The sequence below is a fragment of the Marmota flaviventris genome, chromosome 15 (assembly GCF_047511675.1).
Source record: "Marmota flaviventris isolate mMarFla1 chromosome 15, mMarFla1.hap1, whole genome shotgun sequence".
In the NCBI taxonomy this organism is placed as follows: Eukaryota; Metazoa; Chordata; class Mammalia; order Rodentia; family Sciuridae; genus Marmota; species Marmota flaviventris.
In genome coordinates this window covers 16,616,017-16,635,636 of record NC_092512.1, presented here as the reverse complement: position 1 = coordinate 16,635,636, position 19,620 = coordinate 16,616,017, and the positions used below count along the sequence as shown (strand labels likewise).

Sequence of the window (19,620 nt, the reverse complement as noted above, 5' to 3'; positions counted from 1 at the left end):
GGATACTTTGCGGCTGATGGCCAGCTCTTCAGTTCAGCCCATAGCTACACAAAGAGATAGGGGATGGAAAAAGCTACATTCTGAGTTAAGTTCTGCAGCTAATTGGAACTCACAGGAGCAAAAGCTTCCTAAGTGACTAGAATCTCTTTTGGTAGTATGTATTTAAATGCATGTTGGTAGAACTGTGACCTTTTCTTAGGATAAAATCTAGGATCAGGATGAAGTATGGAGATATTAGAACCTTGAGCTCTAACGAGGCATTCTTGTATGGCTTCCATAGGGCAGAGGGTACAGGGCAAATGTCTGGGATTCATAGATTCATTTAGAGTGTTGTGAGAAACCCAGACTTGAAAGTCTGTTCTTCTGTTACTAGGAGGGGACCATAGAGTAAGCCCTATAGTGTGGCATGCTTGCTTTAGGTGACTAAACTAAGATCTCACCACTTGCTGTAATAACTGATGTTGTTTGTCAATATAAATGTATATTTATACACATGATTTCATGAAAGGCAGTTTTGCATTTCAAATTTTAAATTTCTTCTTTTTAAAAGGACATTATGAACAGTGAGAAAAGTTATGATTCATTGCCCAATTTTACTGCTGCTGACTGTAAGTATTTAATTGTACCCAGGGAGGTATGTTGAGATTTTGTCTTTGTGCATGCATGGTGTTGTCTGTCAGTATTGCGATGTGATTTAGTCTGAGACTGAAAAATGAGAACAGCTAGAACATTGTTAATGGAAATTTTATTGTATAATACATATCAAGTGTAAGATTTAATCTAAATGTCTAAAAGAGGAACATTTTGGAGTGGTAGAATCAGGAAAATAGAACTAATCATGTTTTTAGAGAAAGAATTTTTGTTTTGGTCTATTTACCAAATGAAGGAAGAAAATGTTCAGTATTTTTACAACACGATATGTATGGTTTCTACTAACATAATTTGTTGGTGTTTTATTATGTTTATTTTAATGAAGTATGTATTTGAAATGTGACAGTTCTGTTGTATAAGAAGCTTTGCTGAGAAGTACACTTTTACTTCTTAAAATTGGGAGCAGTTCTGCTTTTTAAAAATGTTCTCTTTCAACATTATTCAAGTTTTAGCTTGAGTTCCTCTCTCCGACAGTTTTTTAGTTTAATTTGATACTGATGAACTGTGTCAGTAATTAAAAGATGAATATAAGCTGAGGGTTTTTACTAAAGTCACTTGAGAGTATGTGATATTTCAAGATATTAAATGTTTTTAAAGGAAAGGTTTTTTTTTTTTTTTTTAAAGGTCTGAGGCTTCTTGGCATAGGAAGGAACCAGTATATTGATCTTATGAATCAGTGTAGATCATCAAAAGTAAGTCATTTCCCTTTCTTTTCCCTTGTTTGGCATCTTTATCACAGTCTTTTTTTTTTTTTTTTTAATGGTAGAAGTAATGAATTATAATTTCTTTGAGCAAATACCATATAAAAATAATTCCTGAGTATTCTCTAGGTTACAGTTTAAGTGATTATTAAATTTAAAATCAGCATAAAATATTGAGTTTTTAAAATTAATTTTGCTCTGCTTTCCCATCCTGGACTTGAAGCTCAATTAATGGGTGAATAAGTACATATTTTCAAGTACACTTTTCACCTCTTGGCTTTCATTTCTGGATTTTGATTCAGGTTTAATGATTAATGATTTAAGATAATTTACTTGAAACAATTTAAGAATGACTTTCTCCATTCAAGTTTATTTAGAATAGTAAGATTTTAAAACATGAGAATTTAAAAGATGTTTATTTTTCCTGGTAGAAGCAAACTTACATGATTGGATAAAAGAAGAAGGTGGTCATTTTAGGTTGTCTGCTTGTCTGCAAATTCTCAAGTGTTTGTATTATTGCAGAAATTCTTCAGAAGGAAAACGGCTCGTGATCTTCTGCCCATAAAGCCAGTAGAAATCACCATAGAGGCGTGGTGGGTGGTACAGTCTGGATACATCACAGAAGATGACATCAAGGTAGAGATCTTTAAAATTAAAAACAGAATTTTTTAAACTTACTTTTACAATTTTTAATTGCTGTTATATAATATTTAAAAAAATAACAATATTTGGTTTCTTACAGAAAATTAAACTCATTCAAAATCTGAAATAATCTTAGTAGGCTAGGCTATTGGTAGTTTCCAAGATGCTTTTTAACAGTGAGGGAGACTTGACATAGTTCAGGTACAGTATCTGGGCATGTTCATTAGGCAGTAAGTGATATATGATACCATAGCTACCAACAGCAATGATATGGCTGCCATTGCTTTTGAAAACTTGTTGTGTACTTGTGTGACATGTACTCTTGTTATATTTGCTGCTTATATTGTTTCATGTAGTTCTTATAGCAACCCCAAGGGAGAGTATTGTTTGTATCCCATTTCACAGATGAGGAAAGTGAGCACAGAGCAATTAATTAATGACTCAAATTATGATAGTAGAGGTCAAGGATTTTTACCTAGACGGTTTGCTATGGAACTTGTGTCATTTTGTTGAATTACTATACTGAAAAGATAGGTGCTTCAGTATTATGATAGTGTCAAGGTCATGGAAATGGTATTCCTGTTGGTCTGACCACATTTAATATAAGTTTTATATATTTTGGAGGGGGTGTTGATTTAGAGGAATGTGTGGGGGAGGAGTATTGAGGGGACCTCGAGACCAGGTCATATCTATGTGTAGTTGAATATAAGTGAGTAGATGGCCTTTTTTGGGAGTGGTCTGTATTTAATTTTTTCTGAAAGGTATATTAAAGCCAGTAAATACAAGGTTTAGAAATTTGGCTTCAGAATAAGTACTTTCTAATGGAGTTATCAAACTGCGTCATAAGTTAATGAACCTTCTTGTCTCTGATAATGAATATGTGAATATCTGGAATTTGAATCAATTTCTGTTTTGAGAGATTCAGAATCAGCAAATGGATCTAATTCCAGTTCAAAGAAGAGGAGAAGATATTGGTATTTATTAGCAAGACTTATTACTAACCAATAAATATGGTATTTATATAGTGACTTCATTCTCTAAATTCTATTGGTATTATAGATTTTGGCAATTTAAGTAATTTATTTCTGTAGATCTTTGAATTCTAGAGTGATAAATGAAGAGTGTAGAAGTTCATTCAACTAATGACATGGAATTATTGATTTCAATAATGAGTAGATTTCAGGAGACTAAAGAATTAGTTAATTTGGACAGAACTTAATTGAAAATATTTTGCTTTTCTTAGATATGCACTTTGCCTGAGAAATGCGCTATTGATAAGATCATCGATTCAGGCCCTCAACTCTCTGGATCACTAGATTACAATGTAGTACATAGTAAGTGGTTAGTAGAAATGGTCTTTTGTCAATATAAAAGCTTGTTTTAAACCATTGAAAACTAATAGCAATTACTTACCAGTTAGGCACAAATACTACTGTTTCCTAAGGGATGTTAATATTTGAAGTGTGACTCTAGTCTGTTGTTTTCCACTTAGTGATATACACTAGAAATTTATACAAATGAATGGTAAGAAAAATTTTAATAGTTCTGAATATATATAGGAAACCAAGATTTTAAAACTTTAATTCTTTTTCTCTTCTGTTTTACTTTTTTCATCTTCACATAGCATTACTTTAAGAATTTTTATGGAAATTAGGAGTCATTTTTTTAAAATTAACTGTTATTAATTTAATAAATGAGATAAAACAAGATGCTTTTGCTTCTGTAGGTTTATATAACAAAGGATTTATTTATCTGGATGTACCGATATCTGATGACAGTTGTATAGCAGGTAAGTCTGGGCTAATATTCTCACTGGTTTTTGAATAGCTACTAGGTGTGGGGCACTATATATCATCCCAATAAATTAGACAAAGATCATTCTAGAATCTTAGGTGTTAAGATTTTTCAAGGAAAAACATTTATTATTATATTGTAATCATTATAATAGTTTACTTAAACTTTTAATTTTCATTTTTATGTTATATTTATCCTGTATTAACCTTGAAGCAGAGTTCTCAGAATCTCAGATCAGATCAGTGTTTTTATAAATTTCATTGTCACCATGTGTAAGCATTTCTTATATATATTCAGCAGTATCATAGAACTGTATATTTTCCTCTTGATGCATCTTATTTTTATATGTTATTGCAGTCTTTTTTGTTTTTATTTCCTTCACCCTCCCTCCATCTGCTTAAGTGAGACCAATATTAAGAGGCTGTGTATTTATTTCCTTCTGTACCTAATGAGTATATCAATTTATTAAACCCTTTCCCTGTTGCTGGTTATTGAGGTCATTTTTAGTTTTTTGCCCCTACAATAGTGCTAAGGTTATTAATATCCTTTTTCTGTAGTTTAAATTTCTTGCCACTTTGTAGAATCACTTATAATATTCAGCACTTGTGTGTTACAAGTATGTTTTCTAGTGTGTTTTAATTGTTGTTTTTGCTTATGGTATTTTAAAATTCATACTAAGATATCTAATATTTATGTAATCATATATAAAGTGTCAAATTCCAGTATTCCATACTGTTAACAAATAAGTGGTGACGGGGATTATTTGGTGATGTGAAGGAAATATTCCCTCATGTCAGTGTTGAATCTTGACAGATTATCTTGCTGTAGTGTATTTTGACCTTTATTTGGGCTAACATGTATTTCCAATTCTTTAATAATGCATTTTTAATCATGTGCATACATGAGTTCTATTTTAAACTTGAAAAGACAGCTAAAAAGGTAAACGAAATACTAATTTGGGTTTCTATAGTTGATGGTGTAAAGAATAGAATACTAGTTTAAAAATTTAAAAACCTTTTTAATAAAGAAATGATTTCTGGAAGACAAGTAATAGTGGTTTCCTGTTGCAGTTGGAATATATGAAAGCATTATTCTAGTTCCTGTTCTTATCTGATAAACTGACACTGACTAATTTGAGATCCACCTAAAAAGATTAGTCTTTGTTTCATTTTGACTGACAGTTTGAACACTGACTCACATTAGCTCTAAGTTCTTTTGAAAGAAGCATTCAAATGCTTCTTTACTGCTTCAATACATCACTGTAATGGAGCACACTGCTCCATTACAGTGATGTATTCTGCCACATTTAGTACTTGATAGTTTTTGGTGATACAGACAAATCCATGAAATTATAACTGCTTAATTCACCCTACTTTTCACCATGTTACCTCTCTAGCTGGGCCCTAAGTTGGAATAAACCTGTGAGAGAAAAGCAGGTTGGCAACATGGAAACCATGAAGTTCAACACAAAAGACACCTGAAGGTGATTTCAGAGGAGGCATTTCAGAAATGTTTCAATAAAAGTACAAACAGTATGGGTGATAAAACAAACACAGATGAGGGGGGACAAATACTTTGAAGGAAATATTCTTTTTTTAAAAAATTAAAATAATTTTTTTTAGTTATAGATGGACACAATACCTTTATTTTGTTTATTTTTATGTGGTACTGAGGATTGAACCCAGTGCCTCACATGTGCAAGGCAAGCGCTCTAGTGGCTGAGCCACAACCCTAGTCCTAGGAAAAATCTTTATAAAGTCTCTGTTATTGAATTAAATATATTTCATCATTGATCATACTTTCTAGCTGAGTATTTTATGTCTGCCCTTTTATTGCTTCTAGATTTCTGTTATGCTTGAGTGGAATGGGCTTTCAGGATATATAACTAGTCTAAGAATCTTGGAAACTTTAGCTATCCATGTATTTAAATCTGTAGTTTGTTTGGAACTTTAATATTTGATGTGAAATAAGGGTCCAGCTTGGTTTTTTTCTATTTGAATAGCCAGTAGCATTTGGGAAAATTTTAGCTGTTTTTTCATTAACTCATTTATGTTGAGTGGAAGTATGACTTTTGTCACATACTGAATTCCCCTCTATATTGGATCTAATTCTGATATCCTTTTATCTCCCAATGAGACCATGTTTTCTTGATTATGGTGACTTAGAGTAACTTTTAGTATTTGTTGTGACCAGGTTTTCCTTGTGACTATTCCAAGATACTTTTTCTTTTATTTACTCATTTATATAACATTTTTGAGTAGGGAATACTTATGATGCAAAATTCTAAATTTACAAATGAGTGTAAGAGTCTGTCTCCCACTTTTGTGCTTAAGCTACCCAGTTTCTTGTATCCTTTTAGGAGTAAATCTGTGCACATGGGCTTGTACATATACATGCCTATATGCATGTCTGTATATATACTTTTTGATGTGTTTTTATTTTTTCACAGATGAGGTGTGTATTCTAGTTCATACTTTCAGTTTTAACAATATATTAGAGACTGTCTCACTTTTTTTAATATAGAGATGCTATAATTGTAGCTTAGGAAAATTTCTATACTCTTAATGGCTTGGTTTCTTTATCTCTAAAATAGGGGTAATTAGACTAACTGTATAACTCACAGGGTTAAGAGGGGTAAGTGAAATTGTATATGTAAAGTACTTGGGAATACTCCAGTGCTTAGTAAGTGTTTCATAATTGTTCAGTATTATTTTCACACAGCTTATAGTGTAGGAAAAGAAGTAATGCCATTAAATATGGGATTTCCAAAATATTTCTAAAAAGAAGACTCTCATCCTTGAAGTCCCTAGATAACTGGAAATCATAGCACTAAGTTAGAAAAGGACAGGAACCAGATCTATAAAGTATATAACCTGCCCTGAAATGTACATTGTAGTTATATAGTATTTTAATTTAATCACTTGTATTGTGTCTTAAGTTTTGTGTACAATGAGATGGCATTAGGGCCAGGGGACACAGGAATACCCAAATGCTGCTATGCCTAGACACTCCTTTCCCAGGATATTTTCATGGGAAGCGTACATACGGGAGAATGGCAAAGGAAAGCATAGTGCTTCTTTATCACTGGCTGGCAAAGCTCTCTGGTAAATGAGATTTAGAGCATTTGGACCAAATGAGTATGAGTGAAGCTTCAGGTGGACAGCAGTGGTTGGGCCACATGTGTAGAGGGAGGTCTTAACCTTCTCAGTATTGTGGAAGAGAGAGAGTACAAAGTCCCAAAGAGCAAATTATACCGGTGACTGCTGATAATTGTGGCAGTCATGCAGATTAAATTCCCCCTCTTCTCAGGATACAGTGAGGTGACAGGGAGAAAGGCAGAGAGCCAGTACTTTCCATCCGTCTGGTCTCTTCTTGAAGTCCTTTTCTGCTTTGGCCTAGTCAGTCCTGCTGCCTGTGAGGCATGGCACATACATCAGAAACCCTTTGCACACTTCCCCTTTCTGAAGCAGCCTCCATACACCTCTACCTTTTGACCAGGTCCATGTCTTTCAACAGTTTCTCTGCCTCAGTAACCCTGAGAGTTCTGTAGAGAATTAAATAATTCTTTGCAAATTTTTGTGGTCTCCCTTCCTAGTTCTTTCTATGTAGGTATTGTTGTATGTGACCTAAACTTTGGGAGTTTATGAAACTTTCTGTGGGGTAGATAAAATAAATCAAAAGTTATATTCAGTTCCTAAGGAGGAGGATTCTCTTTTTTGAATACATGTTTTCTTTCTTTCTTTCTTTTTTTTTTTTTTTTAGAGAGAGAGAGAGAGAATTTTTTAATATTTATTTTTTAGTTTTCGGCGGATACACACCTTTGTTTGTATGTGGTTCTGAAGATCGAACCTGGGCCACATGCATGCCAGGCAAGCGCGCTACCGCTTGAGCCACATCCCCAGCCCAAATGAATAGATGTTTTCTTTTAAAAAAATCATGTAACTGAGAAAAGTCTATTTTGTTTATTTTAGTTCCTCCTCTTGAAGGTTTTGTAATGAATCGAGTACAGGGTGATTATTTTGAAACTCTACTCTATAAAATATTTGTTTCAATAGATGAGCACACTAATGTTGCAGAGGTAAGTGTGTTAACATTTTGTGAAAAAAAATCTTAAGAAATAAGTTTATGTAGAGTATGTGTAAAATTTTTAATAATATGGTTAAGATGTGTTCAAATTCTATTCATTGGGAAATTTAGAGACCTTTAATGTATTTAAATGTCACCATTCTTAATTCATGTAAATGCCTAATAAAATTTTTACATCAATAATTTATAATTTGGTTAAATAACTTTGTATGCCTCTTCTTAGTAAAGGATTATATACTGTATTTTCTTTTATTAGAGCATTACATTCATACATAGTATTTGGGTTCCCTTTGACATAATTATACATATACAGAATTTGATTTCAATCCCCATTCCCTCTCCCTTTTTTTCTTCCCTTCCCCTTATCTTTCCTGTACTCCATCAATTTTCTTTCCAGTCATTTATTTATTTATTGGTTCTGGGGATTGAACCCAGGGGCACTCAACCACTGAGCCACATCTCCAGCCCTTTTTAATATTTTATTTAGAGACAGGCTCTTGCTGAGTCTCTTAGTCCCTCTCTGAGTTCTTGAGACTGACCTTAAACTCATGATCCTTCTGCTTCAGCCTTTCTTTATTTATTTTTGATTGGTACTTTCTAAATATATGTAAAGGAGATATTCCCCTTGGTATATATATATATATATATATACACACACACACATATATATATATATATATATACACACACACACACACACTATAACATGATTCTGTTAATTCATTCTGTATTTTTTTCCCTTCGTTCCTTCCTTTCTGTAATTTTCCTGCTTTTACTGACTATATATTTTTTTTATTTAGGAATTTTTTAATTTAAATGAGACAAAATTAAAGAGTAAGGAATCTTAAATTGTTATGGTCACTACCTAGATTTATATTACTCTTAGTATCTTAGTGATAAGGAAAGAGAAAAAACCTCTGAATTAAAAATTTATTCAGTCTTTCAATTATTGATAATTAATTTTTTTTCTGATAATGATTACATTTATCTATTATTGCTGTATGGTGGCTAATAATTCTAAGAAGAAAAAATAAATTTTAATTTAATTTTCAGCTTGCCAATGTCCTGGAGATAGACTTATCTCTGGTTAAGGTATGTTATATTTATACTCTTTGTTTGTAATGTGGCCAATACATTTTACTAGTTGATTTTTATTTTAATACACTACTGAGAAACAAAGGTATGAGAAATTGTTATTAGCTGCTTTGGGAGAATGCACAGTACAGGCATGTTTGCAGAGAGACAAAAGGGCAAGATGAGGTGCCCTGAATTAGTTTTTTACTGATGAAATGAAAGAGCACTAGCACAAATGTGTGCAGCAAGGGAGGCCTGATTGAGATCTTGTAGGGAGCCCAGTCAGTGCCACAATTTTGCCTCATTGGAGTAGATGTAGGAGGGCGAGGCCAGAGAGCGGGGAGCAGGCCTCCCTCAGCCCCCACCACACAGTTGTACATATGAAGACCTGAATAGGCCTACTAAAGAGGCTGTTTTTATTCTAACTGTAGTGTGAAGTGTTTGAGGATCACTAGAGGCGTGTCTTTTATAGTTTTTTTTTTCTTTACAGATATTTTGATGTGTAGTTTATTTTAAATGCTAATTTTCTACATATTCCTTTCAGAATGCTGTTTCAATGTATTGCCGATTAGGCTTTGCCCATAAGAAGGGACAAGTAATAAATTTGGATCAACTTCATTCATCGTGGAAGAATGTTCCATCCGTAAACAGATTAAAGTAACTCATTTAGTGTGACATATGAAAGTTTTCTTTTGGAAAAAAAATTGTATACAAAGAAATTTTATTTATTCAATTTGTCATTTGTGGTATAAACCTTATATATTAGTAATTTCAAATATTTTGTATAAAATGTATCTTTTTTAGAATCTGGTAAAAATTAAGAACCTTCACTATAGAAAAAAGCATATACAATATTGTACACACAATTTTGAAAGATTCTTGAATTCCCTTAAGCCTATCCATGGGTCTTGGTTAGAAGATTTTATTGTATGTGGGCAGAGCATTTTTTGGCCTACAATCTTAACTTCAGACTTGAGTATAAGACTGAAATTAGATTGTTCATAATTTAAGTACTGACTTCAGTGGTTGTTTTTATGTAAGATCATTTTTATGATTTTTAAGTGAATATATTCTCCATTAATAGGAGTACTTTAGATCCACAAAAGATGCTCTTATCATGGGATGGTGGGGAAAGTCGGAGTCCTGTGCAAGAAGCTTCTTCGGCTACTGACACAGACACAAATAGTCAAGAAGATCCAGGTTAGCAATAACTCCATTTATTTAGAGGTTGTTTGTAGGTACAGTATCTGTCTAAACATATACTCTTAATAGTTATTTTATAGTTTTTTCTTTTAAATTTTCTTCACTCAATATGCAGTTTTTGAATATTTACCCCCATATTGGGCATTATACCAAGTCTTAGGGGTATAAAATTGACAAAATATGGCACATTCCTTCTGAGAATTAAATCTAGGGAGAAGAGAGTGCAACTAAAAAAAAAAAAATCACAAAATTGAAAGCACCAATTATGGTGCTTGTGGGGTACAAAGAAGAGACCCTTTATTGTCTGGAGAGGTGTGGGAAGCCTTCATGGCAAAGATGTTACTTGGGCTGACAGTGAATGCTAGCCTGCTGGTCAGTGAGGGAAGGCCATTTCAGCCCAAGAGAACAGTATGGGCTAAGCCCAAAGGGAGGTAAAGAGTAATGCGTGAGGGGACTGCTCAGGATTTAATGCTGCTGGGGAGGAGGAACGCAACATGGACTTTCTTTCAAGACTTTTGTTACTTGACTCAGGTGACTGGTCTGAAAGGGTTAGGCCAGTTAGTCTTGTTCATCTGACAGTTATACCAAGTGTTTATTATTAGTTTTCAAGAAACTTGTTACAAAAGTAAATGCTTTTAAAAAATATTTTTAAAAAAGTCTTTGTGCTTTGAGATAGGTATGCTTGGAATCTCTTATGACTCTAATATTGCTTATATTTGATTTATGTATTTTCATAAATACATTCTAAGTGATAGGCAAAGAATAATTTTTATTTGCCTAAAATTTTTAAATTATGATTTTTTTTTTCAGCTGACACAGCTAGTTTAAGCAGTTTGAGTCTGTCTACAGGATATACGAAGCGTATTGCCTTCCTATTTGATTCAACTCTTACTGCCTTTTTAATGATGGGAAATCTTTCACCAGTAAGTCAAATGTTTGTTTAAATATAAAGATGTGTACAAATTAAAATAATTCAGTTGCTCTTATAACTTTGTGTAAGTATTGGATTTATTTCTGAAAACATGTTTGATTTTTTTTATATTCCTTAGAGGATGTAATAATTTTTAGTAAGGGTTGCTTTTGTAATTGGAAGAATCAGCTCCTTATCTCACCTATTTTCAAATTTGACTGTATTGGAAAGTGTAATTAGAAATTACAAGGCTTAATTTCTACAAGTCCTAGAAATATAAGACTTAATATTAGAAATATAAGATATTATGTTTATCTTTTAACTTTATTATTTTTGTTTCTTTTTTGCAGAACTTGAAAAGTCATGCAGTCACAATGTTTGAAGTAGGCAAACTCTCAGATGAATCTCTGGACAGCTTTCTTATAGAACTAGAAAAGGTAAGTTTAGATATCATTTTAGGGGATGGCAGAGCATTTGAAATATTTCCTAGCTTGATGAAATATCATTTATATTGGCTGTTGATTATCATGGATTTTTGGCATATTCTTGCTTATTCTTAGTCATTCCCCACCTTAGTATTATGGCAATCATTTAGACTTAAACACTGAGTGGGTGAATTAATTTTATGATTTTTTTTTAAGGTGGTTTGTCTACCTCATCTATCTATTAATATGTTATAATGAGAAATGGGGAATAGAAATCTTCATCTGTATGTAATTTTTTAAATTGAATTTTTTCTAAAATAACCTTTTTTTTTCTGGTGTTACTCTTAAGTTTACCTTTTAAGCCATTTTATTTGAAGTTTTTGTTCCTGTTATCTTGAACCTAGAACAGTGTCCCTGGTATCATATTTATGTCCACACTCACTATCCCTTTTAGCATCTTGAAGACTTCAGCCATATTTGCTCTTAGCCACCTTTTCCACTGTGAGTACAGCCCTAGTTTTTCTTAGCTCTAAATTTTGATGGCCTTTATTGGTGTTTTTTATACCCTGGATATTTTATTCTGTTTTCTGCTCATCTTTATATATGACAGTTGGTGTGCCTAACCTGTTCCTTGGCTAATTTAATAATGAACTCTAAATGAACTCTGTATATTAAATGTGCTATTTAGAGAATTTTTGATGATCCTGTAATTCGTTTATATTTTAAGTATTTTTTATTGCTTCTCCTTCATAGGAGTTTTACTTTAATTAATGCAAAATACATATGAGATAATCCTTGCAATTAAGTGGTCTGTTTTACTTTGATCTATATGCTTCATTATTCCTTCAGTGCTTTTTTAAATCACATGTTAACCCTATTTCTTATAGTGTATCATCTTTTGCTAATTACATTTTACCATGTTCCTGCAATTTTAAGTTCTGGTTTCCTGATTTTTATATTTTTTATATTCAGCTAGTCTTTTTTATCATTTATAGTTTCGAGATCACATCTGCTCTTTTACTTGTTATATATCTGTATTGTTTTTTAACGACATAGTCATTCTTGGGAAAATGTTTTTGGCTGAAGTTTAGTTCTAAAAGTGTTTCTTAGCTATTTTTTAAGTACACTGATTGTCATTAAGCTTAATTAGTTGATCTTGTTAATTTAATACCAGTTAAATTTAATTATATCTTCCCTTTAGACCTCTCTTTCCATTTTTTGTGTTTTTTCCTGGGATATATGTAAATAAAACTATTTTATTTATATATATGTAGGTAAATAAAAACAGGTGACAGACTCATTGTCCAAAGAGCATGCATTAGATATAAGGCCAGTGAAGTCAAGACTTTTGTCTGTTTAGTCTTTATCTCCCAGACTGGTCACGTTATGTAGGAAATACTAGGTAAATCTTGGTGAATGAATTTGAGCTGCGTGTCCATCAGTGACCAACATCCATGTTCACTCACATATTCCAGTGTGCCTCGTAACTGATGATACAAAATTGTGAGCAAAGTGATGAGAATTAGAGGGGTCGTGGATTGGAGTACTTATTGGGTGAAGCAGAATATGGGTTTTAGAGTTTTTAAGCACCCTATTTGAATGATATATGGACCTATAACTTATATAATGGTCTAAGTTAGTATTCTCTTGCTAAAATTATTAGTTTTACTTGTTGGAGTAATTTCTATTATTTTTTTCAGCATTGCCTGAGCAAGTTTTTTTTTTTTTAATATTTATTTTTTTGTAGCTGTACAAAATAACTTTTTATTTATTTTTATTGTGGTGCTGAGGATTGAACCCAAGGCCTTGCACATGTGAGGCGAGCACTCTACCACTGAGCCATAACCCCAGCCCCCTGGGCAAGTTTTTGATCTGTTGCTTTTAAATAATGTCCTAATATCTTTATTACATGATTATTGAAATTAATGGCATGAGAGTGGTATTTATTGCAAAAATATGTTTTCTTTTGATTTAGGTTCAGAGCACTGGTGAAGGAGAAGCACAGAGATATTTTGATCATGCACTTACTCTGAGAAACACAATACTATTTCTGAGACATAATAAAGACCTAGTTGCGCAAACTGTTCAGCCAGACCAACCCAATTATGGTATGTTAAATATATGTAATTTTGAAGACATGATCATAAGCAATGTATTCCTAAGACGTTGAAAAGATCCTGCTCATTTATTTAATCATCACTTAAGAGTGTTGTTTAATATAATATATAATTAGTATCGTAGTAATATATAGTTAGTATTGTATAGATACTGAATTTATAACTTGAGGTCTGCTTTATGAATTTCCTTGCCAACTGTTTTCTACTTTATTTTACATTTTCTCCTGTCTTCTTATTTGTTGTATTTAAATCTTATTACCTACAAATAGAGTTGGAATATGTACTTAACTCACTGAATGGAATTTAGAATAGGCATCAATCAGCTCTTGAGGGATAAACAAAAGCTCAAATTTAGTTAATGTAGGAGGATAATGAGAGAAGGATAGATTCTATCATTTGAACCTCTTGTTCAAATGCTTCTACAATATTCAGTAAAGTATTTTACTTTGAAATATGAAAATGAAAACAAATAAAAAGAAGTAGTAGCACTTTTAGTGTGTTGATGAACTCTGAAGTAGCTGTTGCTCTGTCACTAAGTTACTATGAGAGACATCAGTTGCACTGATGGTACCAGAATCTCTACCCAGAGTTGGTGATTCAGAAGATTTTAAGTTGGAGAAAGACACCCAGGAATGCGTGTTTTAAAAAAGGTGATTCTTGGATTCAGCTTCAGTTGGGCACTCCTGGAACAGTATTTGGCTTAAGTCCTTGGACATTCACAAGAATTCATCTTGGGAATTTGTAAATCCTCATTTGTAAATCCTCATTTTTTAGGTAAATGAAATTAAATTTACCTAAAAATTCTATTTTTTTCTGGCCAAGAAGCATCATTTTCTTAGTTATGTCCATTTTCATTTTATTTCTCTCTCTAGCATCTGGCTCTCTCTTCAGCTCAGTTTAAAAATTTAAGGAAGGAATCAAGTAGCACTTTAACATGAGTTGTCAAATAGGTGAGAACAAAGTAGGCAGGTAGTTTAGCTGAATAGGCTGGACTCAATATCTAGTGACTTACTATTATACTCTTATTGTGTCTTAGCAGAATCATAAATTGTCATTTGCTGGGGGCTCTTTTTTTGTGATTATTCATAAATAGTTAAATAGTTAAAACTGAGAATACTAAAACACCAAATGCCAAGAGTCTGAAGATCTTACATTTATTGATAAGTAACCTTTTTTGCTACCAAATTTTAGATTATGCAATCAGGCATAACGTTGAAAGATGTCTTTGTATATAAGTTTCCTTACTTTCTGTCAAAACAAGATTTGATCTGATCTTGTACTTATTCTGCTCAACCCTGAAATTGGTTGTTTCTCTTAAGAGCACAGTTTTTTTTCCCCGGGGAGTGGTGTTAAAGACCAAGATCCTGGTGATGGTTATGCTCAGTTGCCCTTTTCACTAGGTTGTATTTTTTTAAGATGCATTCTTGCTTGAGGGAGGAGATAGTGCACTGTTTTGTACATTTCAACGTTAAACATCTCATTTTAGACAGCAGTAGGATTTGGTGTTTTCCTAAAAGATTAAGAACAGGGACCCGGAGTCCATGCTTTATGGACCAGTGGTCTGTGGCACAGATTTCTAAATGAGGAGTGCTTGTCCCTGTGCTAAAATCAGAATTGACTGTGATTCTTTTTGTAGCGCTTAGAAGCTGAGGGAGAGGGGGACACAGCTTCCCTTGGTACTTAGGTTATTATAATATGCCATATAGTGGCTGGGTATTAAGGGAAAACAAGCTTGTTTTGTTAAAGTAGAAGATAGACTGAAGAAACAGCATTAGACAGGTTTCATTCTAGACCACAGAATAAAAACTTTGTATCTCAAAGTGTCTTAATGGTCTCCTTGGAAATTTGGTACTTCTTAAAATAGAGGTATTCAATCTTTATTTATTTATTTTTTGTACTAGAATTGAACTCAGGGGTGCTTAAAGTCAATTATCAATAATATATCTTCAGTATTTCTGTTTCACATGGTTGTTTCATTCTCTGTGTGCTTAATCATAATTCAGGTTTTCCCTTGGATCTCTTACGCTGTGAAAGCCTCCTTGGTTTGGACCCTGCCACTTGCAGCAGAGTTCTAAACAAAAATTATACACTGCTTGTTTCCATGGCTCCTCTCACCAATGAAATCCGGCCAATCAGCAGCTGTACCCCTCAGGTAAAGCCCCACTTGGAAGATGCACTTGGTGTAGTACCATCATTTCAATATGGGGCTGGGGTTATAGCTCAGCGGTAGAGCACTCGCCTTACACGTGCAAGGCCCTGGGTTCGATCCTCAGCACCACATAAAAAATAAATAAATAAATAAAAATAAAGTTATTAAAAAAGAAAAGAAAATGATTTTATTTTCCTAATGTTCAATTTGCAGATACCAAATGTTAAAGGAACTGACTTAGAAAGCACTTGTATATTTTATGCTATTATGTTTAATTTATGAAGTCTAATTTGTATATTTAATTGATGCATCATCTAGTGACTTGTGACACATTAGATTAAAATTTATTCATGTGCAAAATATTTTCAAGAGAATGTTCTGGGGTGCTCCAAGAAGAAAGTTTGGATCATTTTGAAGGGTATGATAAATTTAATCAGAAAAATCAAATGTTTTAAAAGGGGATTGTGGTACTGAATTAGCCAGAGATGGTACTTGAAAGCTAGAACTCTCGTTAACTCTAGAATTTATATGTGAAAACTACTTCTGGTCTTTTACTTTTTAAAAATAAATCAATTGCATCTATTGTATACTTAGCTAGGAAGTAGTTGTATTTTCAAAGAGTGGAGATATGGTGAAGGGGCGAAGCCCAGATTCAGACTTATACAGTCTGGTCTCTTAACTGCAGGGATAGGATGTGCCTTCTTAATTACAGTATAAAGCAAAATTATTTTAGTCAAACACTTAACATTTACTTTTATAAGGACAATGGCAATTAAAATTTATATGAGGCATTTGTTGTTTATAAGACTATTATTCTTGATCACTTGTGAAATTTGTTTTCTTTATATAAGTATTACAACTTGAGCTTACCTCTTTTATGATTGTAGCATATTGGACCAGCTATCCCAGAAGTCAGTTCTGTCTGGTTTAAACTGTACATTTACTTTATCACTGGGCAAGGACCACCATCTCTCTTACTGTCCAAAGGTACAAGACTTCGAAAACTCCCAGATATATTCCAGGTGTGTATGTGGGGTTTTTCTTAAAAATTTTAAGGGTAGAAATTGGTAAGCAGTATTATAGTTAACTTTAATTTTTTTTTTCTTATTTTTAACTGCCATTCTATCTTTTATTCATTTCTTTCCAATAGGGTTATGATCGATTACTCATAACATCTTGGGGTCACGATCCTGGGGTAGTTCCTACGTCAAATGTACTCACGATGTTGAATGATGCTTTAACACATTCTGCGGTTTTAATTCAGGTACACTTACATCATTTCAGAAAATTAATTTGGGATTTTTATTGTAAAGATCATAGTTTGCCTAGCTTTCTACTGAGTTTCAATCAGATATCAGTAATTCAGATTTATAAAGTTGAAACAGGGAATCAGATCTGGGTTTTAGTCCTGGTCCTTTGACATTATGGGGATGGAAGAAACGACATATGCTTTGAAGTTAGAGTCGGGTTTGAATTTTGACCTCACTTTTGCTAGCTCTGTGGCCAGCATCCTTTTTTAAATAATAGTTTTATGGAGATATAATTCATATACTATACAGTTTATGAATTTGAATTATACAATTCAGTGGTTTTTAGTATATTTACAGATATATGCAGTTGTTAATATATTCAGTTTTGGACATGTCCATTATCTCAGAAGTAAACTCTGTACCATTTAGTTATCATTCTCATATGTTCTTTTCCCCCTTACCCCTAAGTATAGCACAAATGTCTCTACAGATTGCCTACTCTTGAGTGTACATGTACATAGAATCGTAAATTTGTTTTGTGTGAGAAAGACACTGACTTTGATTTAGCATAATGTTTTCAAAGTTCATCATATTAAAGAATGTATCAGTACTTTGTTCCTCTTTATGACTAAATTAATATTTCATTGTATGGATATACCACATTGATGGATAATTGGGTTTCCATCTTTTGGCTGTTGTGAGTAGTGCTGTTATACTAACTTGTGTACACATTTTATATGGACGTGTGTTTTGTTTCTCTTGGGTATATACCTTGGAGTGGAATTGCTGGGTCATGTGTTAATTCTGTGCTTAACCATTTAAGGAACTGCCTGCCAGAACAGACTGACCAAAGTATCTGTTCCAGTTTGCATTCCTACCACCACTTGATATTTATCTGGCTGTTTGGTCATAGCCACTATAGGGAGTGTGAAGTGGAGTATCATTACAATTTTGTTTTGTCATATCCTGATGACTAATAATGTCAAATCTCCTTTCATGTACTTCTTGGGCTATGTGACATTTTGGTAATACTCCTATATTTTATTTCCTTTCTATAAAATAAGAGATGGCAGTGTGTACTATATAATAACAAATAATAATAATAGCAGCCAGTGATGAGATGGGAAATGTACGCACATAGAGTTGTTGAGAGAATGAAATGAGAGTATGCATATGAAGTATGTAGTGTACTTTTTCATAACTGAAATCTCTAATTGAGATTTCACTAATTAGTTCAACTAGCAGTGGAATGTGCTAAATTCTGTGCTACTTAATATGGATATGCAAACGAGACATCTTTTCCATCTTCAGCAATTTAAGTCTGGTGGGAAAAGTTGAATGATAAGTTTCAATTTATGCTTTGTGCTGAATAGAATTATCTCCATTGTTTAAAGGGAAGTACCTAATCCAGCCTTGGGAATTGGGGGCTAAGCTCCTTAGAGAAGCGAGAGACAGGTAAGTATAAGAGGAGGATTTAAGAGAGCCAGGCTGGGCAGAGGGGTCAGCATGAATAAATCTCTCAGCAGGGAGGTTTCTTTTCCCCCCTTTATTAATGTTTCACTAAGAACTAACATAGCACTGACTCCTCGTAGTTGCTCAATTAATGTTTGATGAATAAATGAATAGGGATATGAAGTGGCATAACTTATTCTGGGGTCTGCAAGTTGTTTGGTACTTTTGAGAGGTGGATTGGAGCATTTTAGGATCATAGTCAGAAATGAGTCTGGAGAAGCAGGCAAACCCTGGAGTATATCATGAATGTCCTGCTGTCGAGCTTAGGGTTTAGCCTATAGATTTGTGGCAGCACTTAAGAAGCAAGGAATTAACATCGTCAAGTGTATTTTAGGATTCAGCCTGGGAACCATACTGAGAATGGATGGACAGGGTGAAGACACCTGAAGCAAGAGGATAGATTAGGGTGGTGTGTAGCAGTTTAGTTAAGGGGTTAAGTCAGGGAAATGGTAAGAAACGAAAAGAAATAATGGGTTTAAGAACTACTACAAACAAATAGAAATGAGCAGATGTCTGAGAAGGCTGTGGGAAGAGGTGGAATGGTTCCCGGTTGGTAGGCTTGTGAAGGTACAAGGGTGCTGCTGATGCCACCACTCAAGAGAATACTGGAGGAAGAGCTGGTTTGTCGAAATTTAAAACATGTTACAAATTAATATTTTGATGGAAATTGTGATTTTATTTTTGGGCATGTTGTATGTAAAGTGCCTGTTCAGGTGATAGAGGGGCAATTGGGGATAATCTGAAATTCAAACAAGGTTGGACGGGGAGGATGTCCTAGTGTCCATGTCTGCACATAGGTGGTGGTTAAACATCTGAGAGGATGAAATTAGCCAGAGAAAACATTTGGTAGGGGTGCTAGGGAGAGAGAACATAATGGAACTGGCTGGATGTGATCAGGGCAGACAGCCTGAATTCATATCTTGGTTCTACCACTTATTAGTCATGTGAGCAAGTTACATAACTTCCCTGAACTTTAGTGTCTTTACTTGTTGCCTGGAGATAACAAAGTCCATATCTTTATCAGATTGTTGAAAGAAATGGCTGAGATGGATAATTGACTAAATGCTTAGCGTGGTGCTTAGCTCACCGATGTGACTGCGGTGATA

The 19,620-nt window shown here is 33.5% G+C and overlaps 1 protein-coding gene across 2 annotated transcripts in view; it reads left to right on the top strand.

Moving 5' to 3' along the window:
- Fam91a1 (family with sequence similarity 91 member A1) overlaps positions 1 to 19,620 on the top strand; it is a 39,732-nt gene that overhangs the window by 6,620 nt on the left and 13,492 nt on the right. For both annotated transcript variants that reach the window (XM_027952317.2, XM_071602141.1), the window contains exons 4-18: positions 551 to 608; positions 1,276 to 1,343; positions 1,875 to 1,988; positions 3,238 to 3,328; positions 3,721 to 3,783; positions 7,760 to 7,866; positions 8,928 to 8,966; positions 9,493 to 9,605; positions 10,033 to 10,148; positions 10,962 to 11,074; positions 11,412 to 11,498; positions 13,462 to 13,594; positions 15,607 to 15,755; positions 16,640 to 16,774; positions 16,903 to 17,016. In XM_027952317.2, coding sequence (XP_027808118.1) covers positions 551 to 608; positions 1,276 to 1,343; positions 1,875 to 1,988; positions 3,238 to 3,328; positions 3,721 to 3,783; positions 7,760 to 7,866; positions 8,928 to 8,966; positions 9,493 to 9,605; positions 10,033 to 10,148; positions 10,962 to 11,074; positions 11,412 to 11,498; positions 13,462 to 13,594; positions 15,607 to 15,755; positions 16,640 to 16,774; positions 16,903 to 17,016 — 1,500 coding nt within the window. The remainder of the gene's footprint in view (positions 1 to 550; positions 609 to 1,275; positions 1,344 to 1,874; positions 1,989 to 3,237; positions 3,329 to 3,720; positions 3,784 to 7,759; positions 7,867 to 8,927; positions 8,967 to 9,492; positions 9,606 to 10,032; positions 10,149 to 10,961; positions 11,075 to 11,411; positions 11,499 to 13,461; positions 13,595 to 15,606; positions 15,756 to 16,639; positions 16,775 to 16,902; positions 17,017 to 19,620) is intronic.